General features: G+C 40.0%; 1 protein-coding gene across 1 annotated transcript in view; it reads right to left on the bottom strand.

Annotated features, from left to right (window-relative positions):
* LOC119917557 (kinase non-catalytic C-lobe domain-containing protein 1) overlaps positions 1–20,165 on the bottom strand; it is a 34,637-nt gene extending 14,472 nt beyond the window's left edge. Inside the window, exons 1-15 of the mRNA XM_038737928.1 lie at positions 19,418–20,165; positions 15,850–16,048; positions 12,845–12,903; positions 10,451–10,597; positions 9,246–9,363; positions 9,016–9,155; positions 7,437–8,072; positions 6,454–6,568; positions 6,164–6,235; positions 5,929–5,990; positions 5,668–5,826; positions 3,997–4,074; positions 3,717–3,798; positions 3,286–3,478; positions 1,662–2,377 (exon numbers count right to left, since the gene is read on the bottom strand). Of these exons, the coding sequence (XP_038593856.1) occupies positions 1,662–2,377; positions 3,286–3,478; positions 3,717–3,798; positions 3,997–4,074; positions 5,668–5,826; positions 5,929–5,990; positions 6,164–6,235; positions 6,454–6,568; positions 7,437–8,072; positions 9,016–9,155; positions 9,246–9,363; positions 10,451–10,597; positions 12,845–12,903; positions 15,850–16,048; positions 19,418–19,522 (2,881 nt within the window). The 5' untranslated portion in view covers positions 19,523–20,165. The remainder of the gene's footprint in view (positions 1–1,661; positions 2,378–3,285; positions 3,479–3,716; positions 3,799–3,996; positions 4,075–5,667; positions 5,827–5,928; positions 5,991–6,163; positions 6,236–6,453; positions 6,569–7,436; positions 8,073–9,015; positions 9,156–9,245; positions 9,364–10,450; positions 10,598–12,844; positions 12,904–15,849; positions 16,049–19,417) is intronic.
* Between the last annotated feature and the right edge of the window lie 1,199 nt (positions 20,166–21,364).

The following is a 21,364-nucleotide window of genomic DNA, read 5'->3' as shown; positions in this document are numbered from 1 at the left end:
AATAACTCAAGATAATATTATTGGTTATTTTTCTGTTGTTTCATTTACAAATGTCTTCAGTGTCTGGTGTCTGGTGTTAGCACTAGCTTGGACAACATGGTTTCGGTTCTCTGCAACGCTGCAGCTGTCTAGTTTACTTCTGCCATCCTGATGTCAATAGATACAGAGAGAGTTTTAGATGAGATCAAGCTTGATCACACGTTTGTTACTTCTAGGCTGGATTATTGCAATTCCTTATTATCAGGCTGCCCAAATAAGACTCTCCAGTTGATCCAAAATGCTGCAGCATGTGTACTGAGAAGAACTAGGAAAAGAGATTATATTTGTCCATTATCCGCCTCTCTGCACTGGCTCCCTGTAAAAACCTGAATACAATTTAAAATCCTTCTGCTTACCTACAAAGCCCTTAATTGTCAGACACCACCATATCTGAAAAAGCCCATGCAGGATTATTTGTGGTTCCTAGAGTCTCCAAAAGTAGAATGGAAGCCAGAGCCTTCAGCTATCAAGCTCTTCTCCTGTGGAACCAGGTCCCAGTTTGACTTCAGTAGGCAGACATCATCTCCACTATCCACTGTCACCTCTATTATTACCCCATTAATGCATGTTACTAACTCAACTTCTTCACTGTCTCGTTTGCTTTCTCAACTTGTTTGAGCACTTAGGCTCAGTGTATGAATGTGTGTGAATGGTGAATGTGATGTAGTGTAAAAGCGCTTTGAGTGGTCGAAAAGACTAGAAAGGCACTATACAAATACAGAGCATTTACATTTACATTTCTTGTCTTTCTCCCCTCTCCTTCTGCCGCTTTCAGTATTTCTGCCTTGGGAGCTGTGGAGTCTGAAACTATAGTATGGTTATCATTACTATTGTTATCACTGTTATTATGTTTTCATTGATATCTGTAATATTACCACTAACATTACTATTATTTTACATATCTATGTGGAACTTGATATATAAATATATAATTTAATACAGAGCTTTTATTGCATGTATGTAGAGATCTTATAATTATCTTATTATGGCCTCCATCAGTCAGGGTTGACCATGGTTGTCACATCCTAGGGGTCTGCCCCGCTGGTACAGCGTCTCTTGTGACTGAGAAGTCCTATGCGAGGCAGCATCTGAGTGTGGTTTCGGGTCTGTCAGGGTAGTAGCAACCTTTTCAGGTCGTGTTCCAAATGTTTGTTTGAATTGGTTTAAGCTGGATGTTGTTTAATGCTATAATTATACTTTGCACATAGAACTGAACTGTTTAGGTAAAATCTACATCCGTGCTACTACCGCTTGGAGATGCAGAAGCTGGACATTTCAACATTTTATCCATTACTTTTGAATTGTTTATTCATTCACTTTTAACTGTTTCAACTTGTCGGCTTACATGCAAACTAGTTTTCACACAGCATGTGGTGTTGAGGTGTCACAGCTAATTCAATATGTGAACATAAAAAAATATAATCATAACATACTCAAATTAGTTTACCCGACCTTTAATCTTTCCACAAACTCCCTAGAAATTGCAGAAGTAACCCCTGGTGTACAATACCGCTGGATGGGAATCACTGCATAATGTACATATAGTGGGTTTTTTCACTACTAATCTGTAAAGCAAATGCAGGAATAATAAAATTATATTACAGTCATCTAAAGACACATACCCATGACGATGTCCTCAAGTCCATCATCCAAGTACCCATCAAGTGAAAACTCTCCCTTGAGCAGGTCAATCACCTCCTGTAGGGCAGGGTGGACTTGAGGGGAGATGGACTCTGAAGGAGACTGGTTCTCACCAGTTCCTGGATTTGTTTGTCCATTGTAAGCTCTGGGCACACTGTGCTCCAGAGGGATATCAGAAATGATGGAGCTACCATTAAAATAAGATGATGGTGGGCCATAACCCTGAGCTTCAGGCCTCAAAGCCACATTCAGACAGTTAATAAATGGACCACCAGTGCTCTCTGGAACTGTGATTAGTCCCGGCAAAGGCTGTGGCACCAGGGAGAGATTTATATCCAACCCAAGGAGAGACTCGGGAGCCCTAACCTGCACAGGCACTAAGGAAAGATGTCCTGTTGTGGGGTCCTGTAGGAAAAGGTAATTGTTGAAAACACCACATCCATTGAGGTTAGTGGATAACGGTGGAGGAAGAGAGACTTCAAGACAGGAAATATCAGGGAGCGCAGAAGTAGAGTTGACCAGAATCTTGTCACTAGAAGTTGTCGAAGTTGTAGTTATGACTGCCTGATTAACAGGATACTCTTGTGTGTGTAGACTTGGTTCAGCCTGAGTAGGATATGAGTACTCAGAGTGTGAAGGGAAATCAAGGTCCCTTTCCCCGATGTGTTCACCGCTTTTTGTGAATTCCTCCACAGTCCTGTAAAATAAACAATCCCTAATAAACGTTCTCCTTTTAAAGCTGTGAAGCATTTTCTGTATGTATTACATTTCTCCTCTTTTTCTTAAATTCAATTTAATTTTAATTCTGTTTCTTAAAGAAATAGTTTTGGGAACTTATTCCCTTTTTTGCTGAGATGGGAAGATTGATACCACTTTCATATTTGTCTGCCAAATAGCTTAGCTTAGCATAAAGACTGGAAGCACGGGGAAACAACTCTGTCTTTGTGTGTTTGTTTAATCCAAACAATCAAATGTATGAACAACCTGCGGTTTTATGGGTGGTTATGTGCTGGACTATTTCTTTGCCTGCCGCATTGACTTTGTGGAGTGTTGTTGTTAGGTAGAGATATCAGTAAGTCACTGTGTACAGTGACACACACATGCCCAAATAATTACAAACATACACAATCATAACAAAAGGAAAGTTGTAAAAGTATCACAAAGACTCCAAAATGACTCTTTGTATTATCAGAATTTGATACATTTAGTGTAACTCTGGAAGAGCTGTATCAGTAAATTACTGTCACACATTGTCATGTGTGCGTGTGTGGAGGAAGTAAGTTGGCTCAGAAATAGTTCAGCACATAATTCCTTGTAAACCCACAAGGTGTCATCTTTACACTTTGGTTTATGTACAGATGAAACAAATGAGACATAAAGTGTTTATTATTGAGCTTTAGATGCGGTTGTAGCTCGACTTGTTTTAGCTTTAGACAGAGCCAAGCTAGCTGGTTATTCTCATTTAACTCTCAGCAAGAAAGCAAAGGTGTATTTCTAAAACTATTCCTTTAAATTTTATTAACTGACTTTTACTTAGCTTTTTACAACAGATGCATTCATAAACATGTATAATGATAAAACAATAATTGTCTGGCACATCCATACCCTGCACTGGCAGCTCCAACGTGTTTTCTCTCCTCCTCTGTGTCCCCTTCATCGGTCAGAATGATGGGGGTGAAGTGTGTGGCAGTGGAAGTAAAGGCTTCTGGGAGATGGAACTCCTTGTTGACTGAATAGCTGTGGGGAACAGGGCCAGGCACAGGAGCCAGTCGGCTCTCAGTGGCCATGGGCACAAAGCCTACACACAGTTACAACAATGCCAGATACAATATCAGTGATATTGTCTCATGCAATGCACAATGGTAAATTACACAAAATGTGTAAAAATATTGAGGACCTGCTACTATGGCATAATCCCAGTTAAAAGCCAGGCTCCCTTTTTTAGTAGTCTCCCAAATGTTTGGCAAATTTAGTGTATAATATGACATTTCAAGTATATTGCATGAGGGTCCTTTATACTAAAGTGAAGTTCCTACCGCTGTTGTTTTGTGCAGACTCTTTACATGAGCTTTGATGAGCTGCACTCAAATCATCTGCATCACTGGATTTTGAAGCTGGCTGAAAGAAAACAGAATTGGTTCATTACAATAGAGTGAGATCCTAGTTTTCAATGAGACAAAACAGGGCCTACATCAAGAGGATGACCAAACAGAAAAGCTGACTCTAACAATTGGAATTATATAATATACAATGTATAAATAGATGAAGATACAAAGATTTAAATGTATCAGCGGTGAAAAACAAAGGTAAGTTTACCGGGTGAACTCTGCTGATGAGGTTTTTCCAGACAGTCTCAGTATTAGTCCCTTGACGTGATAAGTAGTCACGGCAGCTCTGGAACAGATCCACGCAAAAACAAGTGTGATAACAACGCAGAAAACTTCAATCACACACAGACACCAATACTGTCAGAATTAAGTGTTTGATTGAAGACAAAACATCCACAATTGGTAAAACTAACAGCTACTACATTTGTTTTAAGTTCATCTTAAGTCCTTGATTAATACAATCATAAACCACTTTTACCAATAGCAAGTGATTTTCTTTCAAAAGGTATATGTCTATTTGGAAAAATGCTCATCTCTGAAGTTGCAATATCTGCCAAAATAAATGATATGATAAAGACAAAATAAAATATGCTTTAAAATATAAAAAAGAATGATGCACAGCTGAATGCTAACATTAACATGCTAATATGCTCACATCATATGTTAACATGTTATACTAAGACAATGAACATGGTAACACTGACCAGTTAAACATCAGCATGTTAGCACCGTAGTGCCTAAGTACCTCACTCAGCTGCTGGCTAAACAGTAGTTCATCAGCACTAAACACAAAGTACACCTCAGGCTAATTAGTTTTGCAGAACTTTGGCCTGCAGATGGCACTACAGGAAAAGTCAGATCGGATCACCAAAGTCAGAAGAGTTTATCCATACAGTCTAAGGTTTATCCATGAATGTCTGTAACACACATTTGTTTTAATCCATCTTGTAGATATTGAGATATTTTACAAGAAAAGTCAGATGTTTGACATGTTAGTGTCAAAAAAGAGAAGGTCAGGGGATTATCAAAGTCAGCAGGGTTCTTCCTCCGGGCACCAAAGATATCTACACCACAGTCTGTGGCAATCGATCAATTAGTCAAATTTCACTAAAACCCCCAAAATTTAACTTCATGATTGTGCTACCAAAATTGTGGACCTACTAACTGAGCAACAGACCATTCCTAGAGAGGGGTGAAAAATTGTTTTCAAAAATGTGGTGGGAGTTGGAACAAAAACACAAATAGAGGGTGTGAGTTTTGTCACCAAAGACCTTCCTATTAATCACAAGCTTATACAGTGCAGGGTTGTTGAGAAATGTTCTACACTGGTAGTAAATCTTAGACATAGTGATAGTCAATCTGAGAACTGTGCACTCAAATCAGAAATCAATCTAATTTCTCTCTACTTTCCTGTATAAGTATCACCCCACCTCTACCCCCACAGAGTACAGATCATGAAAGATAACTGGGAGGGGAGGCCTCTGTTTAAACTGTCATCCTGTTTGTTCTCATTTAGGTTTCATTTCAAAATTCTGAAAGTCAAACTCATTTGTCTTTTGTAATTTGTTTGTTTTTTTTTAGCTCATTTAAACTGAGCCCACAGCTATGTCTGTGTTATAACAGTGATGAAAACAGAAATAGTGTTTCAGTACTGGAATCAATAATAAATTCAGGCCAATGCAGTAAAGATTTGCAAATTGCAGTGGCTTTGTGCCTGGCAAAAGAAGAAAAGTGCACAACAGGCAGCCACATATGACACATCAGCTTTCTTATCTGCCAGAGAGCCTTGCAGATAATTTGTCTGATGATTACGTAAAAAAAAATTGTTGGATTAAAGGAACAATGCATACTTTTGAAAAAAATAAAATAAAAAAGATACTTTTTTAGCCATGATGATGGTAGGTCTTTCAATGGGCGTCCTCTTTGCCATCTCAAGGAGCAGTCTCTTCAGTTTGCGAGGCATTGCCAGTTTTTGATTAGGTGATAAACTGAACTTGGCTGTAGCCCAGAGAATAGCAGCAACCCCATACACACAAACCTGAGCCAAGACAGAAAAGAAGAGGGGAAAGGCTACAACCAAAGCAATTCTTAAGTGAAAGTTAGTTTTAAAAACAAATTAAAGCAGTTCAGAAAGACAGACCTTCTCAGTCACAATTCCATGTTCTTGATATTCAGGAGCAAGGTAAAACTCATCTCGGGACCCTGCAAACAACACTGACAGTCAGCTCCTGAGACTGTTGCCTCATATACTTTGGTAAAGAGGGCATTTTCAAAATGCATTTGTAAATAAACAACTAAAGATTAAAATAATGGAAGTATGTTAGACTTCAATGCTCTACAGCAGCACTGAAAGTATAGGACTGAAGTAAACCTACCTATGTTTTTAGGTTTCAAGAAAAGTACTTCTCCTTCGCAGCCCACATGCACTGTGTCCAGGCATAAATAGGCTAATGGGAAAAAAAGAGGAATCAGCTGCACAGCACAATGGTGGGCATCAAAATGCAAGCCATGTAACATCATTTACATAATATTTGAATTTTCTTTTTTGTCTCTCCTGGAATTTTCTTCTATTAGTCCAAAATTAACTTTAAGAGCTGGCTCTTGAGTGAACAGAAAGAAATAATCCAGAAAAAAAAGATTGGTTTTAAGCAGTGGTTAAAATCACCTGGAAAGTCAATGTAGGTCTGCAGTGAAGACAGGCAGGTGTAACACAGTGTCCAGAGCTCATTAACTGTCAGCCTCCGTCCACATCGAGTAAGCAACTCTCTTAGAGAGATCCACTGGATAGAAAATAAAGCACTGTTTAAAAACAGGAAAAAGTTACAGACTTTGGGGCTAATATCTCTCAGTATGCCTAAATAAACCCTGAACTAATCCCCAACTTGACTTTCTCAAAATCTATTTTTGAATCATTGCAACTTTCAGCAATGATTAGCCAAATGGAAATGCTCACAAGTCCACTTCATTAGATTGAGTATGTGATTACTCTGTCTCTTTGAGACTGAACATTTCCCCCTGAAAAGTAAATTAATTTATACAGAAGACTAATAAAACAGGTTCTGAGCAAACAAACATTACTGAGTATGTTAGAATGTTTCATTACAGGCTACTACAACAGGCTAGATAACAGATTACAATGGCCCTAGTTCATTTTTGTAAATTAAAAAAGCTAAGCAGACCTTATTGATTTATATTAGCAATCTTTTCCTTGGCTTGCTGGCTACTTTGCTAAATCTAATCTCAACACAGGGGCCATTTACTAGCTTTTTCCTAAGAGCTGAGTAAGTAAATAAGAGCTAAGCTTGTAAGTGGTCACCCTAGCTGTTGTCATATAACCAAAGTTTTATGCTAAGGTCACATGAAGACAATGCAGTAAATCCTTCATGTTCAATAGCGCAAATCCCACCTGCTGATAAAGACAGTAACTGCAACTTAGAGAAAATACCATGTTGAAGAAAATCTAGTTAATCTGTTCCCATTTCTGGACTGATATACACCCACACCACAGAAACCTTTTTGTTTCTATCTTTCTCTTTCACAGCTACTCTGATTTACAGACAACTCGTCAGTGGACCTCCATGTCTGCACCAGATCCGTCTGCGAGATACAATCAGTCAGAGATTTGAGAGCCCTCTGGCACTAGCTAACCTCATCCTGAGATTCTTCATTGAGGCACAGCATGCTTTTGGTCATGTGGTTATTAGGAATGTAGAGGCGGTGGTTCAATGAACTCAGGTCCCCAGAAGAGTCCTGTTCCATTTCCAGCTCCTGACAGGAAGTACAGAGAGAGGCTGAATCCTGGGTGCAGCTATGGAATTCACATTCATGGCACCCTCGAATCTCTGTTTCTCCACTGCATAATATCTCTGCAGCATTCTCATTTCCTTGTGACATTTGGTTGTCCACAACTGAGTTCACACAATCCTCAGCGCTACTGTGTGGGTAAGACTCACAGGACTTGCCCCGATTGAGTTTTTGAAGTCTGTTACTCCACACGGACTTGCAGCTCAAGTGTTCATCCACTCCTATCTCTGTGAGGTCGGATACAGGTATACTGATATCTCCGTGAGTTGGAGGGGAAAGACAAGGGGGGTTGTTGGAGTCTGGGACAGAGCAGGAGCGGTTAAGAGCCCCCCTCACCCTGTTCAGCCTCTGCTGGGCTCTCCTCCTCACTGGGGAGCTGTTGTGAGACCTGCAGTCCAGGTCATCTGCAAAGTTCATGCCGTCCCCTTCACTGTCGTCCATGTCCTCCGCCCAGAGAGAGGAATCCCAGCCCCCGCACACCTGGAGATAGAGTTTTTCGCATACAGTCATTTGCTTCATTTGTTCTGAATGCAGAAATAATCTTAATTATTCATTAATGGTTGTGAAAAAGGTTGAGATAACGGCAACATTTTATGATATCAAGGAACCTTGGGCAAAATTTTTAAACTCACTTTAAACTGCCTATGCTGCCTATGCATGGAGTATGAAATAGTTGTGTCTCGATGGTAACCCTAGATTTTCAAAACTACTAGATGTACTAGATGGAGTATAAAGAGCAACTTTTTTTTTTTTTTAACTTAGTTGACTTATTAGTATTATTATTATTTTCAGTCTTCAGTTGCAGTTTTGTTAGGCTTCGGCAGCAAAACTACTTGGTTCAGTTTAAGGAAAAGATCATGGTTTGGGTTAAAATGAAAAGTCAGTGTTGACTTTTGGTTTCACAGAGGACACAAACAGAAACAGTCTCCTGGGAGAAAGTCCTGTGTATGTGAAAGGCTTTTGGCAGTGGAAAATGCATCAAGTTGTTATGCTTATAATTTTTCAGAACATCACAAACAGGTGTGCAGAGGCTCCTTTCATGATCCCCTGCAGCTGATAATACTTAATTAAATCCTATTATACCGTCGGCATCTATTACCAAGGCATCTGGCATACGTCAGATGTGCCTGTCATATTTTGATAGAATTTCAACGTTACTAAAATCCAGAATGAGGGGGCTACTGTGCTCTGAATTTATGCAGGTAAACAGCAGCTAATGTTACTTTTTAAAAGTGCTAACATTACAAGAGTAATGGGGGGCTTCTGTGCTCTTAACCTGTGCTGCTCGTTGGTGGTTTGGGACACATTCATTTTCCACTGTCGGAACACGCTAACTTTTTGCAATGTTGGTAAGCGTCATCACTGCTACTAGCCATTTCTCCCAGCTTCATAAAATTGTTTGTAGCTACGCTGTGTCACATACCTGCTGTCTAGACAGACCATTTGCTTTAACAGTACTGTCAACACACAGATCTTTGGTATTATCCTCCGAGCTCAGTCCTTTAAGCAGACATCTGGGTTTGGGATGCTGCCATCTTGCCTCCCAGGAGCCTTCCTGTCCATCTGTGGATATACAAAGAGAACAATTAGTACCAGGAGAAATCCCAGCAGAGACCAAACAGTGACATTTGAAAAGTGACATAAGAAAATGACCTTGAAAGGTTGACACTGACTCGATGGAGAGCACCCGTCGCCCGATAGAAGACAGTTTCCGGCACACAGCTGCAGAGGAGGTATGAGACAGCCTTGCTTCAGCCAGAGAGAGGATGTCCTGTGGGAGTAGTGAACTTGCAGGTTTGTGATATTTAAAATAAAAGACATAATGATTATGTTCTACTTTTGTAGATACCTTCAGACAACATTTGAGGGTAGAGGCAAAACACAGAAGGACGTTAACTACAGCATATTTCTGTCAAAGTGACTTATTTGGAATTAGTAATTCTGATTGTACATTTGAAAAGCTATGCTTCCATCAAGTAAATTTCAGACATTTCATTATATATTGTATTGTATTATGGATGTTCACAGGATTATTGTCCTACTTATAGTCATTTTAAGAATTATAATTGTAATTGACAAGGTACAAAGTAGATTTATTTATCATTTTACAACACAGGGTTGTACAGCAAGATGACATGAAATGTCTGATGCAGACCGTGACATAGATATTTAATACATTTACCATAAGCTCTGCAGTGTCAACAGTGTGTGGGAGCTCATTTTTATTACTTTGATGCATTGCTAATTTTCCTACGCACCCATCTATCCAGACCCAGGTGTGCAAATATCACTTTTTTCAGCATGACTGTGCACAAAATGTTCATAATGTTGTAAGAAAAAATGCACACACACAAAAAGGCACACTTACAAAGTGTTCTACTGTGGCAAATTATGTACATGACATTATAAGCCACAAATATTATTCCCTGTTTGGGTTACATATATTTTCAAGTCATGTTACTATCGATAATGTCATTAAATACAACGCACATGCTGCAGTGCAATAACCATCCATTTCCTTGGGTCATGATCATGATAAAATTAAATAAATGTATTTCTCTGTGGCTTTATCTCAGTGTGTATTATGTCTATGTGGTGAATGAATTTGAGTGTTGACCTGAAACTGAAACTTACTTTCTAAAGCTGTTCATTTTTTATGACTACATATGTAAACCAAATTATGCAATACCATGACTGTTGCATTTGCATCTCAGTGAAACCCACTAACCTGACTTGACCTATTTACTTTATTTCACTTGTACATCTGGATACCAACACAATTTGCTCAATTGAGAATTATTCCACCCCTCTCTAAACCATGCTATAATAATTTCAGCAGCAAAGAAGGGTGTTTATACCTGCAGGAGAGGCCTGTCCTCAGGCTTCTCCTCCTGCATCTGCTCCAACAGCCTCTGGATTTCTTCTCCCAGCTCTGCCTCCAGCTCTGGCTCGATGACAAAGTTCAGTGCGGCAGAAAGCGTAGAGCCCAGAGAGTAAACATGGCCCTGCAGCCGGAGATAAAGGAGGAGGAAACACTATCATCAGGGACTAGCTGCAGCTGTGAATTAACAGTAAGTGCAGCGATCTGAATCTGTGAATGACTGTATGTGAATGAAGGCAAAAAAAAAATACAAGATCTTCTTACCATTCTGGGCAGTAATTGTCATGTATTGTACATATTTATGACGGAGCATTTGTTTTGCTTTGCTACACTGAAAGTGCTTATTATGGTGAGCTCTAAGGCAGCAGTGGATTTGAACCAGGTGCATCTGAGTTCACATCCCAGATGTTACGATCACTTCCAACAATTGAAGTGGACTGTACCCATACTTATGTGGTAAACACATGTGCTAGGCGGATCCCAGTGTGGGTCACCAAAATAGAAGAGTAAATACTAAGATGAAGGCCTTAACTCCTGTTTTGCTTAAGCTATTACTTTGGCCGTGCGTAAAATCTACCTTGAGAAAAACCCAGTTGAGAAAAACACCAGAGGAGTGAAGAACAGAAATTTTGACAAACAGTAAACTTAGAATGCACAGTTCATTTTTAAATCCCTTTTTACAAGTCTACTGTACATGTATTAATGTTATGGTGAGAGCAGTGTCATCAATGTCAGTGTGTGAGCTTGACCTTTATATTCTGTATTTTACCACAAAGGAAGCCAAAAACGTCTGAATCTAATCACATGAGAAATATTGTTCTCAGCAAAAATACTATTTACCATATTTCTAGACTTCACCTATAGTAACTAAATATAAAGTTTACAGAGACACACTAAGTTATACTGAAAGTAAGTTATTAAACCCACAATAGCCATTGTGAATAATGCATACAGATCCTACAATAAAAAAGTGGAAGACTTGTGGCAGGAAAGGCAAGAAAATTCATATAGACAGTAGAGTACACAGACACATTCATAATAATAATAATAATAATAATAATAATCTTTATTTGTAGAGCACTTTTCAAAAACAAGTTACAAAGTGCTTTAACAAGTGTAAAGACAATAATACCCAAAAAACAATAATACAAAAACAATACAAGATAAAGAAAAGTAAGACTAAAATACACGTTTAAGATAAATATAAAATTAGTAAAATAGAATAAAATAAAGGGGATAAAATACAGTGTCATACCTGGAGCTGCAGGTGTATTCTGCCTCATGATGTATGTCAATACACAGCTCCACTAAAATTCATGTTCATGTTTCACAGTGCAAACATATCTGCAGGGAGTGAAGAGGTCTTGGTCTAGACACCAAAATGTAACTATGTTCTGCTGTAATAAACATTTCACCTGAGTTGTCTGAACTACAGCAGGTAGCGGTCTTAACAGGTCCAACATTTTTTTGTCAAAATGGACCCATGAAAAAACACAAACTTAAGCATGAATTAATTAACAGAGCGAGAGAGAGAAAACCTTAAACGTCACTTAAGTAAAGTACATTATTAGCATCACAATATAGTAAAAAAGTCACAAATAAAGTACTCATTATGCAGAATGGTCCATTTCAGAATGACCACATCCCCACTTTTTTCTTTCATATATTTGTAGGTTTTTGTTGTGAGACATGAACATGTGCAGATTGTGAAGACAAATTACCCTCCTGGGACAATAAATACTAGATATCTATAATGTTGCAGCTGGTAAAGGAGGGGATATTTTTAATTACTTGCGTAGCTTCATCTTATTTCAATACATTATAATTTGTCTATTGATATTTTGTACTACTAATCTCAATCTGCAATGTAACTTGAAACTAAACCTGTCAAACAAGTTTAAAGTAGCCTAAAATGGAGTTGCTCGAGTAAAGTATACATACGGTACTTGAGTAAAGTAAACTTAGATAGTTAGTTCCTCCACTGTCTAAAATGTGGTCACTCTAAACAGAGATATTAACTAGCTGTAAGATCTCAGCTATTTACTTACTTACTTGGCAAGTACAGTGTTAATCTCCATTAGGACTGATTGCCACAAGTACAAAAACAAGTTGAAATAAACCAGTATTCTCCTTTAAGTCGCAAGCTTACTAAAGAGATTTCACATTATTAGATGGAGGTGACAGAGGTGAATGATTGCTGGCCTGTGTGGGGAATTTCAGGTGAGAAAAGAGAACGAGGAACACTCTCCTCTCCCTCAGCAAACATCACCAAGGTGCCCGTGAATGTGTGGCGTACTGAGAAAATCCCAGGGGTGACTGTGTGCAACTGTGACCAGATTAAAATCTATAATGAAGATTCGCCATCTCTCACCTCAAACGTGCTGCCTGTGCTGTCAAACTCAGGTGGCACAAAGGAGCCTTCTGGATCATCTGCAGGATGAAAACATACCAATTAACTGCTCCATTAAGCATGCCTGAAAAGCATACAGTAAATCATAATGCCATCAAAAAGGGACATTTGTCATTTGATGTGAACGCTCTGATGTAAAGCCATGTCAATTCTGTACTGTAACCTACTTGCTAAGCATCTACCGTAATGAGATGCAAATCAGATGAATCTGTTTCCTGCATGCTAAACCACAACAGTCCAGTGAGCTAGCGCAGCGGCTTCCCTTCATTTGCATGTGTCAGAGATGATCCCTGACGAACAAGACAGGCGCTATCAGCAGATCAGAAGACGAAGCAGCCACTGAGGAGCAGCGCTGCATCCTCATCATTCTCCTCTTCCTCTTCCTAATGAAATAGGCCACTGTTCAGACAGGCTAAAGCAGGACACTCAGATATATGAAAACATCATCACAAACACACGCTCCCTCAACTGGACTAGACTTAGGATAGAGGCACATGGAGACAGCAGGAGAGAGGTTGGACCCAGAGTTAGAGGAGGCCAAGGAGAGGAGGAAGGGGAAGGAGGGGAGTAAAGTGGGCTGTGACAGATCTGGGTTTGTCTACATGAGTTATGATATCCCCTCCCAGGTGCAGTGAGACCATTCTCCATTTCTCCTCTTCTCTCCTCTCCTCCTTAGCCCTTTTCACCCATCTCCTCTTGTTTTCCTTTCCTTCCCTTCCCTTTCCTCTTCTTTTCCCTATCTATTCTTTTTCCTTTCCTCACCTCCTTTCGTTCCTCTCTCATTCGCTTTCATTAACTCTTTTCTCTCTGCTTCCATTTCTTTTTCCCCTCTTTCCTTTCCCTTGCTTCCCTTTCCGCTTTTTCATTTATTTTCCCAACCTGTCTGCACCTATCCTTTCCTCAACTATATATCTTTCCTGTTTCCTTCCATTTCTTTTCCTCTCTTTCATTTCCCTCCATACTTTTTTCCCTCTCCTCTCCTTTTTCATTACCTGTCCTTACATTTACTTTCATCTCTCAACCTCCTTAAATTCCTCTCCTCCCTAGCCTTTTTCACGTTTTCTCCTCTTATTTTTCCTTCCCTTTCTCATTTCCTTCCCACCTCTCTCCTTTCCTCTCTCCTTTTCTTTGTTTTACTCTTCCCTTTTCATTCTCTTTCATTTCTTTCCTTCTTTTGATCTTTTCTCCTCATGTCTCCTCTCTTTTTCCAAATGCCTCCCCTCAATTCAAACAAACACGAAGGAGAAAAGGACAGACTGGAGATAAAAAGGACGACAAAATATTTAAACCCTTTGTAGTCACTGAGGTCTGTAACACAGTAAAATAGTGAATGAATAAGAGAGAAAAAAGACATCCATTGTCAATGACGCAGTTGCCTTCAGGGTGATGGTGAGAGCTTTGTGAGTCATGTATGCCTACGGCATTTTAGCACAACAGGTAGCATGAGCTGAGCAATGTTACTGATTCAAAACACTTTCCAAATGGGCTGATCAGATTCCCCACAGAGCACAGCCAGCCCTGTTTTATTAGAAATGGAACAGCAGTTTGTTTTTCTTGGCCATCACTGTATGAAAACCATTAGAAGACATTTTGTGATTCTGGTTAGGTATCTTGGTGATGCCAGCGCTGCAGCAGCACCCACAGTCACTGACAGCTACCTTCCTGTGACTGCTGCAGTAATGAATTAGCTGAAATGAACCCCGTTGATGAGTCGTTGTGGCAACAGCTATTTTCACTGAGATTCATCACCAGAGCCTTCAAGGTCACTCTGTTATACAGCCTTACAGGGAGAGCCTGTTTGTGTGTGAGCACGGGATTGGCCGTTCAAGTGTGCGTCAGTTTGAAATGTCATCACTATCGCACAAAAGAGTTCAACTAAATGGAATCAATAGGAAACTGTACAGCAAGTAAAGCGGAGAGCGTAGTGTTATGATTAATGATATAGATGCACTGTGCTCAGCATGAGCAACTAACACAAGAAGGGTAATGTGGGCAGTGCGGTTTCTTTCTCTATCCACAGGATGAATCTTAGCCAGAGGACTGAAACACAATCCAATAAAGCGTGGAATCAAATGAGGCTGCGAAGGATTTTATCTGACAGAGTGATCAAAACATCTCCACAAAGTGTCTCTATTACTGATTTGCGTTGAGATAAATGAATGCAATGCTTTAAAGGATGCCATGCCAGCTGTGTAATGCGTGTGTGAGAGCACACAGGTTGACTGATGATAGGCTAGCCAAGCTGTTACCACAACAACAATCCCCCTGGCAACTCTGACACTGTTGATCTAATCAATGCTGTGTGTATGTATGTGTGTGTGTGTGTGTGTGTGTACATAGACCTGCACAAATGCTAGTTTAAGTGATAACATAGAGAACGAGAAAGAAATTAGGGTATGAGAAAGAATAGGAAGAGAAGAGGTGAGGGATATTAATTCCTGATTTGGGGCCCTGATTCCTGTTTTTCATTCGATGTCACGGGGGCCTTATAGCACTGTGAAGGAGAAAGATGTGCAAATCAGAGCAGACCTGTAGACCCTGGTAAAGCCTGACAGATTCAGCGAGAGCGTTTTCAAGCAGGAATTTGCAAATTGAAAGTGATACAGATCACGGCAACGAATCAGTAAAGGGAAAAGTTGCCTTCTCTCTGAGTCAAATAGAGCTTAAACTGCAGTTAAGAGACAAACACACATTTAAACTCTGCAGCGCAGGTCTGATCTCATCTGTCGTCTCTTCTGGTTTCTTAATATTCAGACATAAGAATATTTGTGTCAAACAATCTGAATAACAAAAATATGTTACCAGGAAGCTCGATCAGTAGCATGTAAGATTTGACAGCCCATTGGTTCCATGATCAGTCAAACCCAGAATCAGAACAGGATAGGCCAAATATCATGGCAAAAAACATCTATGTGCAAATCAAGGGGTGGTTTAATTATTGCATAAATGTATAAATGTAGACTCACCACTAAGCTGCTCCATGAAGCAAACATTCCCATGGGCGTTGAAGGCCAGAGTGTCTGGTGTTATGCACAGGGTGTGGAAGAGGTGGGAAGGTCTGATGCTCTGAAGCGCCAGAACACACTCTGCACAGACAGCACACACCTCCTCCTCAGACAGACAGCTGTCCCGCAAAGAAAGGATGTCCGCCAGGGACACATTCTCCTGTTGACACACACGTACAAGTATGTCCAGGTGAGCACACCTGGTGTATGCACACAATGTGAGTTTAATGCTTACACTCTGAAATCTGTAAAGTATGAAGGGGCAGGCCTGATCAGCATCAGTGCTCTGGTTCTATATAGCTTGTGTGAAGGAAAATGCTCTTTTTGCTCTTTACTAATTAATTAATGCCTTTGCCAGCCTTTTGTCAAATTTTGCTATTTTGCTAGGTCGACCATTAGCTCTTTTCTCAAAATAATAGAAGACAGAAGGAAGCAGAATGCAACAGTCATCCTAACTAATTAGGATTGTACCATACATAGACACAGAATCTTTCAATGTAGCGAGGATTCTTTGCATTCACGTTTCTCTCTACTTCATGAGCACCTAAAGGCCCGTCAAGGAGTTTTCAAAACAGCCCCTGCTCTCAGCAGCTTTTCAGTCAGCTAACTCATGTGGAACAGATTCATTAAAATGTAAATACAGAGTGTGAAAGGCTAAATTTTGGTGTTGGGGCTCTGACCCCATCACTCTTTGCAGCACAGGGGGGACGCTGGAGAGTGATGACAAAGTTCTACCTCAATGCTGAAGAAACTAGATCCTACAGGTGGATGCTGGGGTGGAGATGGATACAATGTAACGTGGGGATAATGCAGCGTTGTAGCAGCAGCAACAACGTGGTAGCTTAAAGAATCATTTCTGTATTAAATATGGGCCTTATTTTCTTGTGTTAAAATGACTAGTAGGTACAAAAGGTTTAGGAATCCATGCAGGAGATGGCTTCAGCGAGCAGTCGCGAACCAGCTGCAGTGGCTGCACAGTTTTCCGTCGGGGTAATTGCGGCCATCAAAATTACGTCAACAAAACGCGCTTCTTTTTGCCAGTGACAGACTCAGACTGTTATACCAGGTACCAGGTTATACCTGAAAACATCATGGAAAGGATCCCTACGAGTAACACCTGGTGACACAGGAAACACAAGAAACTGAAGTCTCGCTAAAGGACAATTTTCACTCTGAAATCTCGTGAGAGGCGAGCTATTGGGAAAGACGAAGGCGGAAACGTGAGTCAGGGTTGGAGAAATGTTAGAAAATAAAGTATTGCTAGCAGTTCCTCTATGTACACAACAAACTCCTCTCCCTCGTTTTTACCGTCACTCATTAGGATCCTTTGCATGATGTTGTCAGACACCCTGTAAGCTGCAAAAAACACTTGTGATTTTTGTAAATGTGATGAACGCAATTGCCCTGAAGGAATCTACCCTTTCCCCACCTCTCTCCTTTCCCTGTCTTAAAAAACTATGGTCTGCTTTGGAAATCGTTGTGTGTTGTGTGCTGTGTGCTACACCATCTCAAGAATAGTCCTTGTCTACAGTAATTACTTCAAGGCAATCACAAGGTATGTTTAATTATTACTTATTACAGCACATTGAAAAATGCTTCAGTAGCAAGGGCATTTGGTACACAAAATACATGACATCCTACACACAACCACACATGCCTTTTTTATACCATGGAGTGACTCTACACACCCACATGAACACACTACATCATCTGTGATCCACTATTACCAAATGGCCCCATTTATCCTGACAATTGCAATGATCTCAGAGATTCCACGGAGCAACCAGCATAATGCTGCCGTCTGATTATTACGGGATCTTCTGTTCAGCATGTGAACACAAAAGCTGGCCTTAATGCAGATAGAGGGGTGGAAGTGGGGAGTGTGGGGCATTACAAAGTAGCAACTGTCAAACACTTTAGGCCACTACAGTACTTCATTATCACGAACTTACATTTTATTTCTTCCATGACATTATTTATACCACACCATCCCTCAATGGGAGCTTATTTTTACTCCAACTGTGAGTAAGTCTTAACGGTTGTAATCACTCTCATATTAAATCACCGCACTATCTTGGCCTGACTACAGAAGAAGTGTCTTTTTTGCTTCATGACTCTTGTAGGTGCAGGAGAGTCGCAGCAGATTGTGAACAAAGCATATCGATGTGTTTTAGTAGGGTACAGTACAACTACAGGGCAGAAAAGTGCCACTTCAAGCAGCAGCAGCGACACCAGCCCCATAAATAGACAGTTTCCCTTGAGAACAGTGCAGAGGATAACTAGGAGTCTCTCTCACCCCCCTCAAGTTAAATACGCTGTCCTACATAAGTTTGCCTCTGAGCTCCAGGGTTCTGAAGAGACTGGTGGTTTGCTTCCTCTCCCTGCATGCTGGGACTGAGAAGAACAGTAAAACAAAATGCCAGTAGTCAACGTATTTCTGTTTGAAGTTCCTTACATTTTCAAAAGAGTGACTAAATTGTTAATAAGATATTTACTGATAATGCGTTGTATTGTCTACTCCTTCATCCCTTGTGTTATTTCTGCCAAAAATGTCTATGAAAATCCTAACAACTATATTTCCCATAACTCAGTTAAAATCCACACTCAGTTGCCTACAAAAGTTCACGTCCACTACATGAAGTTACAGTCAGTGGGGGAAGGTAACTAAGGAAATTTACTCAGGGACAATTTTGAGGTTTTTGTACTTTAGTTGAGTATCTCCATTTTATGCTACTTCATACATGTACTCCACTCCCTTTCAGAGAGAAATAATGTACTTTTTACGGCACTACATTTGACATCTATAGTTACTTTTCAGATTAAGAAAAGTATGTTTGTGGCCCCTTGTCACATTTCAGATGTCTATAAGAGTGCTTTACCCTATAACCTACTTAGATGGTTTCATTTAAATAGCTGTTCATGGCTAAAATAGGTAAAATTATTAAATATTTCAAACAAAAAAGCAAAGATCCAATGTCCAAAAAATGAATACATATGTATTTAGAAGAACTTTGTTTTTTTATTCTTTTCTACCCCAAAACCATCTCAGGGCTGCCCAGATTTAGGGGCTTGACCCCTATTTGGAAGAACTACACGCTTTTCCTACTTTAAATATATTTTTGCTTATACTTCAGTACTCTAACTTTCAAATTTCAAATATAGAACTTTTACGGTATAGGCTACTGTATCAGAATCAGAATCTATACTGTGTGTATGTATATCATATACATAATACAGCTTTGACATGAACTGAAAAACTGCTGATGCAGCTGAGGTGCAAATCAAATAATAATATATCCAAGGCCTTCAGGAAGCTTCTGCAACTGACTTACAATCTCAGCAGTTTCAATGACTATTATAGTTTTTGAAGAAAGGAACCTCTGAGTCTTTATGAAAAGCATGTAATCTAACCAACTTGAAACATGTTTCTTTTGATGTAGCCTAAGAATACAACAGCTAATTTAACCCTTTCTGTTGAATATATAACATAAAATGTAAAAACTTCTTAATAGAACCCCCTCGGTCTCACCTCGTCCTCCAGTAGTGGAGGCAGATGTTCCAGTTCATAAAATCCGTCTCTTTCCTCAGCTTTCCCCAAGTATGTGACTGCTGCATCCCTCCCCGAAGTCTCCATTGCAGTAACTTTGATTCCCTCAAGAGGAAAGGCGAATTTCGGCCCAGACAACAGTGTCTCCAGTCGAGACAGGTGGCATGCCCGGGCTCTCTAGGTGCACCGGGCTCAAACGATGGGTCGACTACTTGCTGCAGTCCAGCAGTCAGTCGACGGCCACTGCGGGACACTCTGGTCCAAAAACAACGGCGGGGAGAACAGGGGGGGCACAGCAATGCGCCTCAATCGACAGTCTATAGCGAACTGGGAGCGGAGGCGGTGATGGGTGTTGCTGGCCAGTGTTTGAGGCTGCCATGGCTACTACACCTCCACAGAATCAGGCGACACACTATAAGCGATCGTGAGCTGCAGTTTTCTAAACGCCCCCTCCCCGTGGCGGAGGAGCCGCTGTTGGCACAGTGGAGAGCGCTGCTGCCTGCTTGCTACAGTTGGCTCCACGCCTCCGTCCACAGCGTGACTCATATTCATCACTTACTCCTTATTATCTCCTCTTATTCCTGTGATCTAAAGTGTTATGCCATTCAAATGTACTTTCATCACTCCACTCCACCAGTGGTGGAATGTAACTGATTATATTAAGCGTAGCATACTTATTAAGAAATTTGAGGTAGCTATTTGTACTTTTCTTTTCATGCCACTTTCTGTTTAGTTAATTATTTTAATAATTTCGATTTATTTTGAGGTTTGGACTATTGGTTGTCCATAGTGAAATTGTCACTTTGGGCCATGAGAATTTGTGACAGGCATTTCTCAAACAATTAATCATTAGTTGCAGGCTGATACAAAATAAATATATAAAAATGAGCTCCACCTCAACCAACTGTACTGTTCGAAATCCTCCTTTTACATGAATTGAATAATAATCTAATGATATAATATCTACTAGTACAGCAGTCATTTCCATTTTTATGAATGTTATTTTTGAGGAGAAGTGCTCACTAACACAGATTTCGACAGATTTTTGAATAATATTTGAGAGAAGTAGGCCTTTTGTGTACATCTTGGATCTTTGAGTTCAGCTCATGATGACTGGGGGCAAAAACAAAAGTGTTTCCTTTATAATTTTGTTTTTGTAACATAGGGGAGACCTGGGATGGTTGTAACAGGGGTCATTTGTAATGTGGCCAATTTCTGCACATGCTCAGTTTAGTCCTTATTCACATGGGAGAAGGTAGCACTCTGTGGCAGGCACAGCATTTTTAAACTTAATTTAATTTTGTTATAGCAATGCCTGCTTTGCAGTTAAACACATCAAACTTAAATCATGTTTATTGTGTGTGTCTGTGTAGATATCTTTCATGCAAATTGTCAGAGCTAATGTTTTAGCTGTAAGCTAAGCTACTTTATAGCTACAAGAAAACTACTACTACAATAATATTGGGACATTTATCATTATACAATTATATGTGTTAAGTTTAACTGTTTTTTCAGTATTTCAGTAGTTATTGTTGCAAACATGTGACAGATGTCCAGACTACCAAAGATTAAAAGTTACTTGTAAGTGTCCAAAAACAAGCTATTATGAATTAATGAAAGTATGTAGGTGTCACTGCCCCGCCCTTCATTCTCTTGCAGCCCTCTCTTTAAAGGGTCACTTCAGCCAAATGACCAAACAATAGATTTTAGTGGAGCAATTCAGGTAAGCAGGTTGTGGACTCACAGACTCACTGGCAGAATAGAGTAAACGCTTGTAGTTTACTGGGGTGTTGAACAGAGAAAAGTTTGACAACAGGCAGACAGAACAGGCAACCTAGTCTAAAGGAGGATAAAAGCAGGCAGGCAAGTGTGCAAAAAGGCACAAGGGTCCCGATTCTCGTCAGACAGGATAACCAGACAGAAGACAGG

Source organism: Micropterus salmoides, unplaced genomic scaffold (genome assembly GCF_014851395.1).
Source record: "Micropterus salmoides isolate LMB-PRFRI ecotype aquatic unplaced genomic scaffold, ASM1485139v1 Ms_hic_scaffold_22, whole genome shotgun sequence".
In the NCBI taxonomy this organism is placed as follows: Eukaryota; Metazoa; Chordata; class Actinopteri; order Centrarchiformes; family Centrarchidae; genus Micropterus; species Micropterus salmoides.
Note: the sequence above shows the minus strand (reverse complement) of the source record. Positions and strands in the feature narration are given on the sequence as shown.